The following is a 17,973-nucleotide window of genomic DNA, read 5'->3' as shown; positions in this document are numbered from 1 at the left end:
CTGAGAGACTGCAACTGTATGGCTTTAAATGGTCAGAAATTTAGGGTCTTGCTATATTATTCAAGGCTTTGTAAAAGAAGACATTTTCCATTGCTCCAACATCCATTCTTTATGCTCCCTAGCACATTAAAGACTTTTTTCTAATTAGTCTCACTAACGATTGGTTTACTTCTGGCCCGACAACTGTTTATTTTAAATCCTTTAAGTTCTTATTGCATTGTGTGTGCGGAAATACTATTATGTTTACTGGTAAAGATAACTGTAATTTGTACTGTAAATTTTTTTTAAATTAAATGCAACATCACCTAATATTTAAGTGATCTCCGTTTCTGACCAAATTTCTTGACGGTTCAGTACTATTCTTCCAGGATTAATACTGTGTTAGAGGTTTTTCAAACAAATTCCAGCAATGTCAAATTTCCTTAGTTGTTCTAATTGCTTAATGCAGGCCCTTCTGCAATACTTTGATCCTTCTGATTTTTTAGCCAGACAGTATGTACATATATTTTATGCCCCCTAGTGAACATGTCAGTTTGTGTGCAATTTCTGGCAGACAGTTATGTCACCACCTACATAAAACAGCAAGATGTACTTAAATTATCAAAGAATATTTAAAAACAAATCATTTCTAAACACCCTTGACGTCAAGCAATCCTTCATTCCTAAAGAGGCACATCTCTGCGAGTCCTAATTTCTATCGTGTCACTTGTGTTGTGCTAACGAGTGTTTGAATACCAGGTGTCGAGAGCACATGCTGTTTAAAATGATTAACACATTCAAGCCAAGCACTCACATAACCAGACAGGATGGCTGTCAGAGCTAGAATGGGTGCTAACAATCTACAGGATTGCCATGGACAGCTTGAAGGTACATTGACAGGTAGAGGACGATATTAGCAGTGGCTTTCCCTTCAGGGCTAATCTGTTGCACGGAAGTGGTGTGCAAAGTAAGGGGGGTAAAAACTGCAGACAACAATTTGCCAATAATGGCAAGAGATATGCAGAATCCAGAAAATCAGAGAAGAATGTAAAGAATCACCAAAACCAGCTGCATGTTTCTAATCAGTGTCTTCATCCAATTGATTTTGTAACATTGTTAAATAAAATATTGTCTAAATATTCATTTAGGCAATAATGAACTCTTAAAAAATGCAAGACTACAGTCAAAATTCTAGCCACCGCATATAAGAAAGACTAACAATTGCATGTGTAAAAAAAAATTCATAAGGTAGTGTGGGCTGTGCTTTGTTATTGTGCTGGTTCTGATCCTATCTGCATGCATAATTGTATCAGCAGCTGCAGTCACGCTGCTCGAAGCTTTGCAACCAGGGAAATCCTGCACTACCCCTCCCTTCATTCTTTTTACCTCGTTACAGGGCTTCCCTATCGAGTAGAAGCAACGTCATGTCTGAGAAAGATGAGGCTTTTTGTGTTTAAGAAAGAGGTTTTATGCTTGCATTGGAAATTTAAGTGTGTGCATGTGCAATAAGGGTGCTCCTTTGATGGGAACAATGCATTTTCCTTCTCTGAAATGCATTTTCCGTCTCACTTTCTGTCTCTATATCTTAATTTCATATACAGTGCTTAATACCTATAGCATTTAGAACCCCCCCTCCCCCCGCTAAACCTTCTTCTTCCGCACTATATTTTTTAACACCATGCAATCCACATTCCCAATCCCTATTCATTAGTTGCACTATCTAATTGTTTCCCCCCTCCCCCTCCCACTTCCCCTTTTACCATCACACTCTTGTTCTCCAGTTCCATCCATTTATATGGTGAAAGCTGACAGAATCTATTTCACTCAGGCACTGTCCCTCCTGGCTCCCTTTGGCACTGCTGAAAGGCACCTCCATTTTGCTCATTTACCACTCCATCCTTCCATCCAACACTATTCCTTCCACCTAATGTTGTCTTTAGACCCACACTGTCACACAACCATAAAAACAATCCAGTCACTTAGGGTGTGTTTTCACACTAGTGACACGGGCACGGATCGAAAGTCCAAGTTGTTTAAGTATTGTGAACACGGTTTAGGTTTTCTTGGACATGGCTTGAATCAGGTGTCATCACTAACTGCACTAAAACATGAAAATGGACTGATATTTGGTTTGTGACATCATCACTGCTGCCTTTCTTCTCCAAAATATGCATATGCATGCAGCACACCTCTGGCTATTGTTGAAAAGAAGACAAGTAAAGAGGAGTGTGTTTTGTAATATTAGGCATAACACAAAGATTGATGCTCTTTATGTTTACTGGCAGATCACAAAGCATCAAGGTCTATACTGTATTGGAGTGTGTATATATACAGTACACATATATTCGAATATTAATCAGAATTACTTATGTAAAAGCTTGAATGGCAGTGGGGATGATCCAGTTACAATCGGGTATATGGTACAAAGCTACCTAGTGTGAAAGCCTTAGAATTGCCGCCCCATCAATGGGCCATATTTTATGCTTTAGGGCTCAGTGGTTTCAACAATATAACAAGATCTGATGAGAGATATCACAGTGCAGTGTATTATAGGCAGGGAGTACTTCAATATACTACAAATAATGTTCTTTTTTTATGGCGCAAGTAAGATCTACGTAAATAAAAAAAATATATATCACAGAATTGCAATAAATAATCATAATTCTAAATGTATCATTGTTATATACTCTTTGTCAAAATATAAACTCTTTGTCAAATATAATGGATTAGAAATAAATGTTCCCACATCAGAATTGATTTCTTTATAAAATGGTGGCCAATTATATTCGCTTTCGTTAAATCAAAATCAAAGCTTTTACACCTGTGAGAGCAGCAAACACAATAAAACAGCAAACAGAAATCTCTAGATCTCTTAAATGTGTACATTTTTCTTTTTTCTAGTCCTAAGCTGTGCTAATTGGTCTCACTTTCAAAACAAGGTCTGTTAGTGGGTGTAGGGCTCCACATCCATGTGCACATACAGTAGACAAATGCAGAGCAAAGGGTGCTGGATAAAGAGCATGCCTAGCTCTGTAGGGGAGGAGAGAATCTGTACTGAACTGTAAAGAAAGAGCAGGGGAGAGCTAAAAGGGGATCAGGATCATTTTGAATTGATTATCTCTCTCTCCCATTTGCTGTCAGACTGATAGCTGAATACATTTGCATGGGTACGTTCTGACTCGCCCACACATGTACTCAATCTGTTTCTCTTTCAATCTTTTCTTTTTTTTTTTTGCCTTTTCCTGTCCTTTTCACTGCGCACCAATTTTTGCACTGGATTTAAAGTGTTTGCTGTTGGGCTATTGGCATATTAATGTAACTGAATTGCAATGTATACCTACAACCCAAATTTATTCCCAAATATACTGTAGTTTTGGCAAATTTGAAAAAAAAAAAAAAAAAAAAAAAACAACTTTATACTGTAACATTATTTTAGAAGCTTTAAACTTTCAGGTTTTACAAAACTCAGCAACGGCATTTTGGCCAAAAAAGCCAATGCATTATGGAAAGCCAAACGCAGCGCTTATTTCCACAGTGATCAGTGAAATGAAATTACATACACTCACTGGCTGCCCTGAGTGAATGAAATGCATTCAGTGGCTTTTTGGAGAATGTTGAAGCTAAAAAAAAAAGAACTTTTACACTCAGTTACTGCCATCACAGTCAACTAAGCAGTAATGAATTATAGGTATATGTCACATAACATCCTCAGTGAAATAAAACTTTATGCAATTAAGATGTAATGTGAACATATTATACACTGAGCAAAGATATGTGGGGAACTGTAATGTAAGCACAGTGGTGAAATGCTCTTTCACTTTTTAAATCGATATCTATCTTTTTCCTTCTTTCTCCTGCAATCATCCATCCATGGCTTTTAGGAGCCATGATGCACTTATGCCAATTTTCTCAAAATTAAATTGAGCAGAAAGATAACATTACAACACTCAAATGACACACAACTAATTTGTGTACAAGAGACAAGAGGTGCAAGCACTCTTTATGAAGCTGTTTTGTTAGCTTTGTCTGGTTCTGTCCGATCTTAACATAGTGTCATAAACCTTAGGGCACTATTAAGATGTATACAGTCATGTTTAAAAGTTAGTACTCCCTCTTTTAATTCTATGTGTTTTTGTGTAAACACGTAAAAAAAACATCATCCAACTGCAGTGGATCTAAATACAGGCAAATACAACCACAAACAAACAACATATAACTTTTTATATTGTGACATTTTGTAAATGTTATTCTGTATTTCACAAAAATTAAGCCAAATGGAAAAAAATAACGTAAGCTCTCTTGAGGTCCTGCAACAGCATTTTAAATGGGTTAAGGCCTTGACCACACAATTAAAAGGAAAATCAAAATTGAGGTGCATAAAAATACATTACCATAGGTCTTAGTTTTCTGACTATTACGTTTGTCACCCGAAGCGCACAAGAACAAATGCAATAAAAATAAAAATGCTTTCAACCTATAGCTCATATGATGTTCCTGCAGTCCCACTGAGCTAAATAAATTTGGTATTTTTACAATGAACTTGGTACAAATTTAACTTTTAATTTTTATTTCCTTGTTAGCCATACACAGTCGAATTGTGAGCACATGTGCAGTGATTGGCTTTATACACACGCACATTTCGATTACACAGGAAAAATATGCAACATGGCGTGTTTTAGGAACTCTTAACGATTAAAATAGATTAACATTTTTCATAACTAATCGCTTAAAATGCACTATAAGAGATGACCATCCCATTAATATTGTAAACTGAAATTTTGTATATAATATTTTGCTTATAATATGTATCATGATCATTAAAACAATCTTTGTATCTAAAAAAAAATTTTTTTTAGGACAACACTTTTTTCCTTAATTTGCTGCTACTACTTGCTGTTTAATTCAGTACAAAATAACAACTAAAACATGATGTTCTTACAATTTTTTAATAAACCTCAGCCAACACTATCATTGGATTAGCCCAAACACAACTGGATGCTTTATCCATTGTGAATAAAAACTGTGGGAGATGGAGTCATAGCTTTTTGCAAAGTAACGTTGCATATAACAAAATGATTTTACATAATATTTTATCATTTATATATGATATTTTTTATATCACTTACTTTCCACTTCATTTGAAAGGGTGGAATAACCCAAATGAAATTATCTGATTATGCAGTGAAACTCTTCATATAATGTGTTATACAATACGTATAACAACAAAGACAAGGTTGATGCTGAGCAATATTTTGTTTGTATATTAGAAAAAAACCTTGAAATTCTTGTTTGTATATTCATCCCATATTTTATTGTTTAAGGTCATAATAAAGCATAAATGCCTATATAATTGTCCAATTCAGTTGCTTACTACATAGCTGTCAAGTAAATACAACCTGTCTGTACCTAACATGGGGTTGTTCTGGTGTTGCATAATGTTATGTGTGTAGATGGGAAGATTAGAGTGTCTTTATTCGATTTAATGAGCATGTCTGCGCATGCAATTTAATCACCCACACTGTGGCTTGCATCATTAAAAAGCACATAGTGGGAACAGAGGACTGGTGGTGAGTGGAGTTAAGTGCTTTCTCTCTCTCTCTCTATCTCTCTCTCTCTCTCTCTTATTCTTTCTTTCCTTTCTTGTGTGTGCATGTGTACTTATGCGTGCATGGTTTCATTCTCCACTAGCCTATTTTGGTAGTACTGATCTTTATAGAATCTTTTGTACACTGCTTTATTATTCATTGCAATCTGGTCACATACCTTTTTTTTAAACAAAATTCTGATATTGAGTCACAATATGCTGCATAGCATATAGGACAGCATCAAAGCATCATGAAGCATCTGCAGCTCCATTAAAGTGTATTATAGAGTTTGTGAAAAGATGCACTGGTCTATAATTAGATCAGTGTAAGGAGCCCTCATTCCTGTTTCCTTATTCAGTATTTACGCGAGTTGGTTTTGCTCCACTGCATTTTCAATCTCATCCACATTATCACTCTGATGATTTATCATATAGATGATGTGTATTAAATGTATGAGAAGAGGGAAATAAGAGTGTACATATATGGTAAGAGTAAGCAACTGCAGTAAACAGCAGCCACCTGGAGATCTTTTCTTAGAAACACTCCCTCTTTGCATCAGTCCTGTTAGAATCATGGCTTGCTGTCATTTTTTTTTTCCCACATACGCCCACCAGAGATGCAGGGACGGAGGAAGTTGTTTGCAGGATGCAGGCAGCTGACTGTATTTTTTATACCTGAACATGCTTTTATCAGGCATGCGACGTTAGCTGCCTTGTTCACACCATTGTTCCAGATGGTTTTGTTACCTTATAAAAGTCTTTCATCTTGTTAGTGACAGTCAGCAATAGCAGCGATGCATGGCTATAATTTTCTGTCATAGGAGAATTCAAGAGCATGTGTAGGTCTTCATGAAAATGTGGTAGGGTATGGTTCGTGTTTGCATCACCATAGCAACTAGTGCTGGTGCCAGAGAGCCAACTTTTGCTGTGTTCAAAGAGTGCTTAAGATATTCATGTTCCTGTTTACAGTACTACTCCCTCACTCTTGTTTCTCAGAAGAGGTGGTACTCAGAAGCCAATCATAAACCAGGATTCAGAGCAAGCAAAAAAAAAAAAAAAAGCCTAGACATAAGGTAATAATCAAAACACATCCTAAAAAAGTGCTTAGTGTCCTCTCAGCTGGGACATAATGCATTCATTTGTCTGATGCTTGGAAGGATTTGAGGTTGTTATGTAGAGCATCCATATTCTGATTCACAAGCCCAGCTGCACAGCTCTGACTGGGAGCCATATGGAGTGAAGGAGTAATCAGGAGAACATGCATCATATATTTTTTTTATACATGCATGTAAAAGCGTAAGTGAGAGAGAGGGAGGAGTGTCAGAACATTTGACATTTTCCATAATAATTTATGCAACCACACAGAGGTGATAAATGTTGGTGTATGTCTGTGCATGTTGATAGAGGCTGAACTATATCGTCTAAAATGTCATTTAAGTGCATGCTGTGTGTGTGTGTGCTTGTGTTTGTGTGCTTTTTTAAAAAACTTTCCTGCATTGCATGCCTCTTGTTACACTGTCTCTTGTTTAAATGAGCTGATGCTACTTACTGATGTGTATAGGTAGCCTTCACTGTTCATGGCCAGGTACAGTTTGGTCTGGACGCCCTGGATGGCTACCACTCGCAAACCCACTGGAATGAGGTTGAACATAGCTGCAAACGAGACACAGAGAAACAGGCATTAACTAATTTACATAAAGAACGTTAAAAATAGCACACTTCCACCAGTACAGTCTGTGTCCATAGAGCTCTCTGTGTAGAAGTGTTCAGAAGGCTGTAACACATAAACAGACTGAGTAATTAGCAAACGCTGACATCCATATTGAAGGCAACCTGGTCACTCCTACAAATAGTAAAAAAGATATGCTTCCAAACATTTAGCTTTATTATATTTCTATGAATACAATGTATTATGTGTACAGTAAGTACAGTGAGACAGGTCTGTTTTTCCTGTTCATTTAATCTGCAGTCCTCTTGTAAGGTAAGAAAGGAAAAAAAATGTTATATACAGTATGCTTTGGATAACAGTGATAAAGCAATCCATTTAAAGACATTAAGTGGTCCAATTGTGTATATTTAATACATTAATAAAATAGAGAAAAAAAGGACAAATCTGCTTAGAGTAAGTTGATTATAATACTATCACATAACTTGTATTCTCACCCATAAGAACTACATCCAACATTTTGTTTCCTCCCTCTTAGCACACCCCACACGCATTCTTCCTAACATATCAGTTCTATCACAGCCTTTGCCAAGTTTTTGCATTTTTTTTGTGATATTTGTTGCACAGTTACTTTGCAACATACACTTCATGAGTCATAACAAAAGTTGTTTTTAAAATACTTGTTGATTTTGTACAGTTACTATGATACAGTATTGATTTTGAATTCATTTTGTCTTGTTGGAGCACTTCATTTTGAACTTTAAAGTTAATGTTTATCTTAAAAGAAAGCCTTATGTTGTGTTTTGCTCATAATTTTTTTTTTTTTTGGGAAATTTGACAAAGTATTTTGTAAATCTACTGAACTTAAATCCTAGCAAGTACATATATTAATATATTGATCAATTGCAGGGCACACACACACACACACACACACACACCACGGGTAATTAGGAAAGAACAATAAGCCTAATCTGCATGTCTTTGGACTATAGGAGGAAACCGGAATACCCAGATGAAAACCCAACAAGCATGAGTAGAACATGCAAACTTCATGCACACAGGCCCAAGGAGGGAATCAAACCGAGACAACTGTGCTGCAAGGCCACAGAGCTAACCACTAGGCCACTGTGCCTTGGGTACATTTAATAATATTTTATAAAGAAACTACTTAATGTTTGTTACATTTTTCTTTTCCTTTGTTATGCTAAGTATAAAGATATACTTCTTTTAGTGATTTTTTTATATGTTAACATATAATTGTTCAATAAAAAATAATTTGCAAAAATAAAGAAAAAAAAAAGAAACTACTTAATAAAATACCTATTTAAAAGTAAGTAAGGAAATTCTTGAAAAATGAAAAGCAGTTCTTTAAAAGTTTACATTTTTGTAAGATTGTAATTGCCCCGTACATCTTAGAAATTAAAAACATACTGTTAATATGTCATTTTCTGTATTTTGAATGTTGGAGAGTTTGAAGGTGGGGTTTTGCTCATCCTTGTTTTTTTTCTCTGTATACACATACCCATCACATGGACAGCATTAAATAAAACAAATTATACTGGAAGTGTATTTAGCCTAGCAAAATACTTGCAAAAATAGTGGTCCCTGTTTAAGAATGTGGTTCAATTACGATTAAAGGCCACAGCGTTGAGTTACTGTATATTTAAAGTATTGAATGCTCATAGTAATTTTATAAGGTATATTATCAGATAAATATAGATGAGTGATCAATACAGTATATATATAGTACAGAGATGCCTTTCTAATGTAATTTTAGCAATATAAATAAACTACATACATAAATACTGTATATCTCTGCTTTAATATTAAAGACCTATTATGAAAATTCACATTTAGATTTTTTTTGTGCAGTCTCATGAGTCTAAATGTGTAAAAGAGATTCCATCTTTCTGTCTTCTGTCTTATAAAATTTTGATATTTTAATTACAAACCTGCTGTACGGATTTTTCTGGTATTTGTGATGTTTAGAATACTCCTACTCACAGCGTGCTACTTACTGATGTTGCCATTTTATTTGCCCAAAAAGGCACAAAAAAGGCACAAAGACCACTGATAGAATAACAGCAACATTTGTGTGTATTAAACATACTGCATTGGATGGCTTTCTCATCAAGTATCAAATCTGAGCTAGCTATGGGAGAATACCTTGGGAAAAAGTGTGGCTCTATTCTGACTGTCCATAACTTATATTCAGGTCTCTAAGCGGTAAGTTTTACTATATTCAGGTTATTGTCTGTTAATTGTAAATGTAAAGCATGACCCTCTCATGTACTTTATCAGCTATGGTTGTACAGTAGGATGGGATCAGTGTGTGCTGTGCACCACAGACGGTGTTGATGATGTCATGTTTGACCGGTGCCTGAGGCCACCATACAGTGGTTAGAACCACATTTGTAAAGTAGATTTGAGCATAACACACACAGTATGGAGTGTTTACATTATACAAAAGTTGGGCTCTTGTTTGGGTCCATGCATGAGACTTTAGCGTGAAAGTACACTTAAACATATTGCAGCTAATAGTTAGGTAAAAACATTGACCACCAAGAAGGCACATTGGTGACACAGTTAATAAGACCAAACTGATGCAGTCTGACAAGACATCAGCTGAAGAGATGGACCAAAACAAGGCAATCAGGATCAGCAGTAGATCTCACGGAGCAAAATGCGAGCACTCAAGAGTAAACAGGAGCCGAATGTTCTGCCGGTTTCAATTACAAGGAAGACTTTATTTGTAATCGACTCTATATTAAAGTTATTGTTTCATTTTACAGTACAGTGTAGCATAATGCTCTGCACTAGAAGATTATTTTCAACAACAGCAACAACAGTTATAGACTTATAAACAGTGATTATAATTAGATCATAAAACCTCTGCTCAGTGAATCTACTGTATCTGAAAATGCTGGCCTGAATGGTCCATACAATACATTCAAAATGCCATTTAGATAAGACTTACAATTATAACTGGCTATAAAACAATACTGGATATAATACCTGCCAAACTTATCAATGTTGTAAAAATGTCATGTGGACCACTGACCTAATGCAATATTTTTCTCAGCTGGATGATTTATTATGTTTTCTCCAGAATCTGGCCCTTTCACTGCAAGTAAATGAATTCAAAACCAATGATGAAAAATGAACGTGGCTTTTTTTTTTTTCACTTTTTGACATTTCTTCTCTCTCTTTTCAAACTCAGATGAATAGAGGTAGTGAGCCATACTGAAGGTCTGTCTGCCTGGAAACACTGAAAATGCCAAATTGCCCTGGACCTTTGTCTGTCTCCCATGCCATAAGCCAAAAAGCTAACAATCTCTCCTTTTCATACAGTCTCCATGTGCTAGTAAGGGAAAGTAATACAGCCAGCTACCGAAGGAAGTGCTGGCATGCCGAGAATATTCGTAAACAAGCATCAGCTTAAGAGAAATAAGAACACATTAGCATTTGTGTCTATCAGAGATTGTATAACATTCTAACCTGTAATCTGTATATAACAGAAATACCATCTATTCTGCAGTCTCAATCGTTCAGTTTATTCGTTAAGATAGTATTTGCTAGGCAGGTTTCTCCTTGAACTCTGAAATGCACTACTGTTATTACTCCCACACTATGTGTAGCTAAATTTAACAAACTAAAAACTTCTATTTATTTATTTAATTATTTATTTATTTATTTATTTCCATCATTATTATTATTATTATTATTATTTTAACGGTGTTGTTAAAGTGCTTTCTATGAAAGAAACACGCTTGCATGTCAATCCAGAAACATCTGCTCTTTGAAATCCATCTTATTTTTGCTCCCTTTTTATAATTAAACATAAAGTTAATGTGGATTTAATCAAAATTATAATAAAAATACAATTTTTCAGAACCACACCCATCACTTAATTTTATATGTCTCTTCTCTGTAGCAGCACTTCATGTTGGCTTTTCCCCATAGCTTTCATCAGAGAGAGATGCACAGCACTGGTTAATATTTGATGCAGAGAGATGACTTCAGCAGTGCTGCTCTTGCACACTGTGGCTCCACGCAGCAGCTCTGCCCAGGCTACTGTTAGGGCGATTGGGTGGAGCTCGTCCCTTTTGTCAACCTCAACTCGTTTCACTAATCCCACATCTAAGAGCCTGTCTCAGCTGTGCTGGGGTCCACCTGCAGAGATCACTCATCTGTCTAGCCTGCACTTTGAGGCAAATCTCACCGGGTTGGGGGAAAAGACACGTTCAAAAATGAATGAGCTATGTAGGGTGTGGCTGTTTCATAGCAGCAGTTGTAAGCTAGGACTGACAGCGCTCATGCTGCATTACTTATTCTTTTCTCCAGAGCAACTGTGCTTTGTAGTCCTCTTCAAACACATATCCTCATGCTCTTACAAACAGAGCAGAGTCTCAGAATAGCATCAAGCTGGAGAGCCAGTTAAAAAGGGGTTAGTACTACAGGCTAGTACAGCAACAAAACCATTGCATGGCTAATACAAAAATATAAAATACAAAAATAAAATAAAATTCAAACACACACACACACACACACAACACACAACACAAAATACAAAGACGCAGGTGTATCTCATTCTGGAGGGATTGCCATGGATTTGCTTGTGAGAGAGTCAATTACCTGCAGCTAATAGAGCAGCTGAGCACAAATACAGCAGGATTTCTAAAAAACAAGTAGAAAACCAAACCACCACGTGATTCCCCCTGTACCTCAGAATTGAACCTACAGTACATAGAAACGGTTAAAGCATATGACACACCAGCGTCTTATCTCCAACACTTCATTTGAATAAATTATAACTTGATTTAAAATCCCCAATAGCCACACAATATAATTGCAAATAATGTTGAGTCTAGAATGATTAAAGGTTTTGCGATTTGTGTGTCCTTTAAGGCTATATAACCTGTAAGAAGTAAGAATAGATACATGTACAAACTGATATTACAAAAGTTGAGAAAGACAAGTTGTATTGTTCCTCTAAGGGAACACTTAAAATAGAACCAGACAGTAGAGTGTTGATTACTCAACGAATGTCAAACATCCCCCTTTACACACATACTGTATACTCTACATTAATAATAAAAAAATCACTGTCTTTTATAAACCACTGTACCTTTTAAAAACAGATTTAATAACAGTTTATCTATGGTTTCTTTAACAAACTTTATTATGGAACAGACCTTCTCACATATATGACAGACCTAATTAGATGGAAATACAAACTGACATTAGAAAAGGTGAAAAAGACACGTTAACACTAATTAGATTTCAGGTTAACAGAAGGAAAGGCCTCAAGTCCAGACACATTGATTGCAAATCGAATTAAGTTCTCAGTGGAAAGAGACATAATGCAATGAAGCAGCCAAACATGACATTTAGTGACCAAGATGAGTGTTTACTTTGCTCCAAACACAAACCTAATCAGAGCTAAGGATGGAAACAGCAGGAAGATTTTTTTCCATTCTTTTTATTATGCATTTAGCATTCATTGTTTCAACTCATATAACCCTAGCTTTATGTAATGTGGGCTCAGGATGTAACTGGCACTGTGTACATACATGTGATTGTTTATTCATAAATGTAGCTCCTTGCACAAACTAAATTATAATAATTTCACTGGAATTTACTTTTTCACTTATTTTTCTTCTAATAAATGTAAAATGCTTCGTTAAACCTTTCTGAGCAAAGTGAATTACTCATTTGTCTCTTTTTTTAAATCAATTTATCATTGATTTAAACTTGTTACTACAGTTAAAAAAAAAAACATCTCATTGCCCTAAGAGTAAAAAGGTGAAATAATTATACTTACAGTGGGGGAAATAAGTATTTGATCCCCAACAGATTTTCTAAGTTTACCCACTTACAAAGGAATGAAGGGTCTATAATTTTTATCATAGGTTTATGGTAAAGGATTGAGACAGAATATCAACCAAAAATACAGAAAAATCACATGATACAGATGTTATGAATTAAGTTGCATTTCAATGAGGGAAATCTCGAAGTTACAGCTCTCGCCGTGAATTTTCTATTGGATTAAGGTTTGAAGACTGGCTAGACCACTTCATGACCTTATTGTGCTTATTCTTGAGCCACTCCTTAGTTGCCTTGGCAGTATGTTTGGAGTCATTTTCATGCTGGAAATCCACAACCCATCTTCAGGTGGTTTTGTATCCAAAATTTTACAACACATGGCCTCATCCATTGGCCCCTCAGTGCAGCAAAGTCAATCTGTACCTTTAGCAGAGAAACAGACCCAAAGCATAATGTTTCCACCTCTGTGCTAGACTGTAGGGACTGTGGTGTTCTAAGTGTCATAGTCAGCATTTTTCTTCCTCCAAAAACAGCAAGTCGAGTTGATGACAAAGAGCTCAATTTTGGTCTCATCTGACCACAGCAGTTTATTCCAATCTTTCTCTGTTCATTGGCAAACCTCAGACGGGTCTGTAATGTGTCTTCTTGAGGAGGGGAAGCCTTGCTGCGCTGAAGGATTTCAATCCATGCAGGTGTATTGCGTTACCAATGGTTTGTACCAACTGCCTTGAGATCATTCACAAGCTCCTCCCGTGTCGTCCTGGGATGGTCCCTCATTTTTCTCATAATTATTCTTACTCCATGAGGTGAAATCTCAATGGCTTAATGGTATTTCTTCCATTTGTAAATAATCACTTCAGCAGTTGTCTCCTTCTCACCAAGTCTTGTAGCCCATTCCAGCCTTGTGCAGGTCTAAAATCTTGTTCCTGACTTGCTTTGACAGCTCTTCTGATTTGCCGATGGTGGTGAGGTTTGAATGGAAGATAGAGATTTTGTGGACAGGTGGCTTTTATACACATACCACATTGTTGTTAGGAGCACCTTCTTAAATTAATATGTGTACCACAAGAGCACATAACCAGTCTGTGAGAGACAGAATTATTGCTGGTTGGTAGGGGATCAAATACTTATTTCCCTCATTGAAATGCAACTTAATTCATAACATTTGTATCATGTGCTTTTTCTGGATTTTTGGTTGATATTCTGTTTCAAAATCTGTAGGAGATCAAATACTTCCCATTATTTCCCCCACTGTATACATACTTTGATATAATTATATAAGGAAAAAGGCATACAAAGTGATATACAAAATGATTTTCAAATACAAAGTGAATATTGATTTAGAGGTCTTGTCATGTAGAATTGTACATGTACCTCATGTAGAGGTGTAATGGTCCAGTCTAACTGGGCCATTTTGAAAACCATAAGTACCAGCATTCCTTTTAACCTTCTTTCTTCATCAAAAACTTATTTTGTAAGCTTCTGAATAACAGCAAAAAGACTAAAAATCCCATATACTGATGTTTGCTAGATGAAGTAATGAAAAATTCTCCAACTGTAATGCTAGTACATGCCGTAGCACACTACCCAGCTGTATTTGTATTTGTGCATCTGCACATACTGCACAACTGTGTATACTGTTATCAAGTAGTAAATAAAATATGACAGTGTATTTAAATAATACGTTTACATTTATTCTTGGAATCATCAACCGTGTCAATGTAAGACCTTTTGTATGCTCTTAACCCTAAGACCAGTTGAATTCGCCTTAAGTCTTCAAATGCCCAAATGAACCAGCTTCCTGTAATGAATACAGGATGGTGGTATTTCCTCTATTCACATTTGTATCATACTTGTAAGCATCAACTCTGTGGATGTTAGTTGCCATTAGGAAGCCTTTTATGTGCTCTTTAGCTTTATAACCAGCTTTGGAGGCTAGACGCTTTTACATTTAGTCATGAAACAGATACTGCAATGAACAAGCTTCCTGTAAGGCACACATTATCTGAAATCTTCTTTGGCTGACTGATCATACTGTCAATGTGCTTGAATTACTGACCAAGCACTGAAGTATTTCCCCTAACCTAGGTTTACTAAAGTGTATTTCAAACACATGTCTTAAATGTTAAATAGAATAATTATGATTACTATGAGATAATTAATCCGGTAAACCAAAGCAGTGCCAGGTGACTAGCAATACAAAGAGAGCTGGTTGTTAGCTAGCTAAGCAATATACTGTCGCAGACTAGTTAGCCAGAACAAACCTTTTAAGGGTTTGCTAAGATTTAAATGCATCTGTTTCTTCTATTGATGTACATTTTGCTATTTTTGCATGGTACAGTAGTAATAGATTTGATTTAAAGGACAGTTTACAAAATAGATGCAAATAAGCAGCTTTGTCAGGGTTTTCTTTTGGCCAAGTCAGTTTGGCTTTCTCTCCACGGTTGGCTGTGCTCTCAGTGATGGCTTGCGGTCCCAAATGGCCCGCTTGCAGTAATTACTTGTGTGGGCCTGTGAGGTCCATAAGGGTGGTAGCTGCTCTGTTTCTTATTTTCCTGACACATGTCCTCTATGGTCGCATTTCTCACCTGCAGACCTACAGTCCCAAGTTACAGTCCCTGAGTTTTTTTATTTTTTATTTATTTATTTATTTATTTATTTATTTATTTGTGATGGGACTTATTATAGTAGAGAGCAGAGAGTCACATGATGGATGATGATGGATAAGACATAAAAAACATATTCATTATAATATTCAAATCTGTTTTAAAGTGGCTTTTGACATTAATTTAACTTATAATTAAGCACCATTAGGGACAAACATATAAAACAGCTGATTAAAAAGAGTATGTGTTATTACCTAATTTAATACAAAGGTTGGGTCATTTCATATAGAGCTACAGCATAGATGTATGTACATTTGCATCATCATTCATTTTGTTCACATGATCTTTGTTTTTTGTTGTTGAAAGGACCAAAATATTTGGATGCTGTCATTGGAAAAGTTATTATTTTAGCTGTCTACCACTGTATCTAAAAGTTGAAACTACATATTACATACAAATAGTGCATTCCAGCAATATTTAAATAGTTGACTTTTTACTTTAAATAGTTGATTTTTAGTTTGAAGGTTTTTATGACCAAATAAGGTGACCAATGTGGGAATAACTGCATTTCTAATAGCATTATAATTGTGCAACCTAATTAGAGACGAAAAGTAATCGAACAAACTAACAGTCATAAAATTAATTGTTATTTTTAATTGTTAGTTGTAAATCCTTTGCTTTCATGGACTGCCTGAAGAACCCATATACAACTCCAGACACTGGGTTTGCCTGGTGATACTCAAATAGGGTCAGTTCAAGTGCCTGATTTGGCCTTTGTAGAACATAACATTCAACTTCTTAAAAAAGTCTTCAGTTGCTTTAGAAATATGATTTTGGGTCAATACCTGTCTGCATTGTGAACTCTACAGGCTTATTTTTGTCCAACTGCATCTGGTTCCTTGAAAAAGGTTGTGTGTGTATAAATTAAGCTAAAAGAATACACTTTTTATTTATATGTATGTAACTTTGTCCATTAGCTATCTAAACCTGTTTGTTGACAATCCTTATTATTGGATAAGCTTAAATAAACCTTTATACCTTCTTTTCGTTAAGAATTCGTTACAATTCAAACTAATCATCAAACTAATCACTGTCTCAATGGCATAAAGGTTTAGAAATATTTGCCAATTGTAATATTTCCTCAGAATCTTGACACTTTTTAGGCCAAATGGCATTTTTATCTTTTTACATGTACCTGAACAGTACTACATCACTCACTTATGGAACAAAATACCAAAGTTAATTAATCACTGTGAAAATCACTAAATATTCATTGTAATGTATTACTATTAACATCAAACATATATTTTAATGAAGAACAAACCTTACTATAATAATAATAACAATATCAACAACAACAACAATAATAATAATAATAATAATAATAATAATAAAGGAAATATATTTTGTGCATGTGAGCAAGCCTCATTTCCTCAAACAAACACGAGCATGGCCAGACACACACACACACACACACACACACACAAAACAGCCGTTGCTATGGAGACAACAGCAGCCAGCTCCTAACAATGCTATTTTGGCAGTGTGAGCGATAGATAGATGATTTTTTTCAACTTCTTCACTCTAGCAACCACTTTTCTGTCTCTCCATTTAAGCATTTGATGAGAAACGAAAGCAAGCTGTTATATAATTCAATAATGTTTCACTCCAGATAAATTGGCCATGCAAGCCAGTAGTGGCTTAAAAATAGGGAGTGGCTGATAATCAGGACAGAAAGCTTCTAGTCATATAGCATACACATAGATCCCATTCATTTCTGTAATATAATACCGCTGGTACATCTAGTAGCTGTGACCATAATCTAAAGTAAATAACATTAGCTTGAACATAAAGGCAGGTGCTATTCAGTTTTGATAAAGCAGACTAATCCAGGTACCAAGTCAGCATTTAATTAGTGCTTAAATATAAAACAGCCATAAAACTTGATGAGCTCTACTTTTTAAGCATATATGCTTCCTTGTCCTGAGATGAAATAAATTTAATACCCCATAGAATCATTTAATCTACTCAGAACTGATGTTCAGTTGCAGAGAATGAGAGGCATCATGGCTCATGGACCAACAAAAAAGGTGTACGCTTATTTACAGGCTATGGGCTGTCATATCCAGTTTGTGGCATAGTGATATAGCACAGATGCCAAACAGGTAGCACCTGTTTATGTCTCAGCCTGAGAGGGTTCCAGACACATGGCCAGGTTATTTCTTCTCTGCTAGGACAAAGATAACTAAAAGTCCCAGAGACATGACCCCTGCCAGTAAGGAGATAGTGGTGTTGATGCTACTGACTAACCA

General features: G+C 35.8%; 1 protein-coding gene across 5 annotated transcripts in view; it reads right to left on the bottom strand.

Annotated features, from left to right (window-relative positions):
• The window catches only part of fgf13a (fibroblast growth factor 13a), a 111,495-nt gene that overhangs the window by 9,415 nt on the left and 84,107 nt on the right, over window positions 1–17,973 (bottom strand). For all 5 annotated transcript variants that reach the window (XM_053505772.1, XM_053505775.1, XM_053505774.1 and 2 more), the window contains one exon: window positions 7,113–7,216. In XM_053505772.1, the coding sequence (XP_053361747.1) occupies window positions 7,113–7,216 (104 nt within the window). The remainder of the gene's footprint in view (window positions 1–7,112; window positions 7,217–17,973) is intronic.

Source organism: Clarias gariepinus, chromosome 10, assembly GCF_024256425.1.
Source record: "Clarias gariepinus isolate MV-2021 ecotype Netherlands chromosome 10, CGAR_prim_01v2, whole genome shotgun sequence".
Taxonomy (NCBI): Eukaryota; Metazoa; Chordata; class Actinopteri; order Siluriformes; family Clariidae; genus Clarias; species Clarias gariepinus.
Note: the sequence above shows the minus strand (reverse complement) of the source record. Positions and strands in the feature narration are given on the sequence as shown.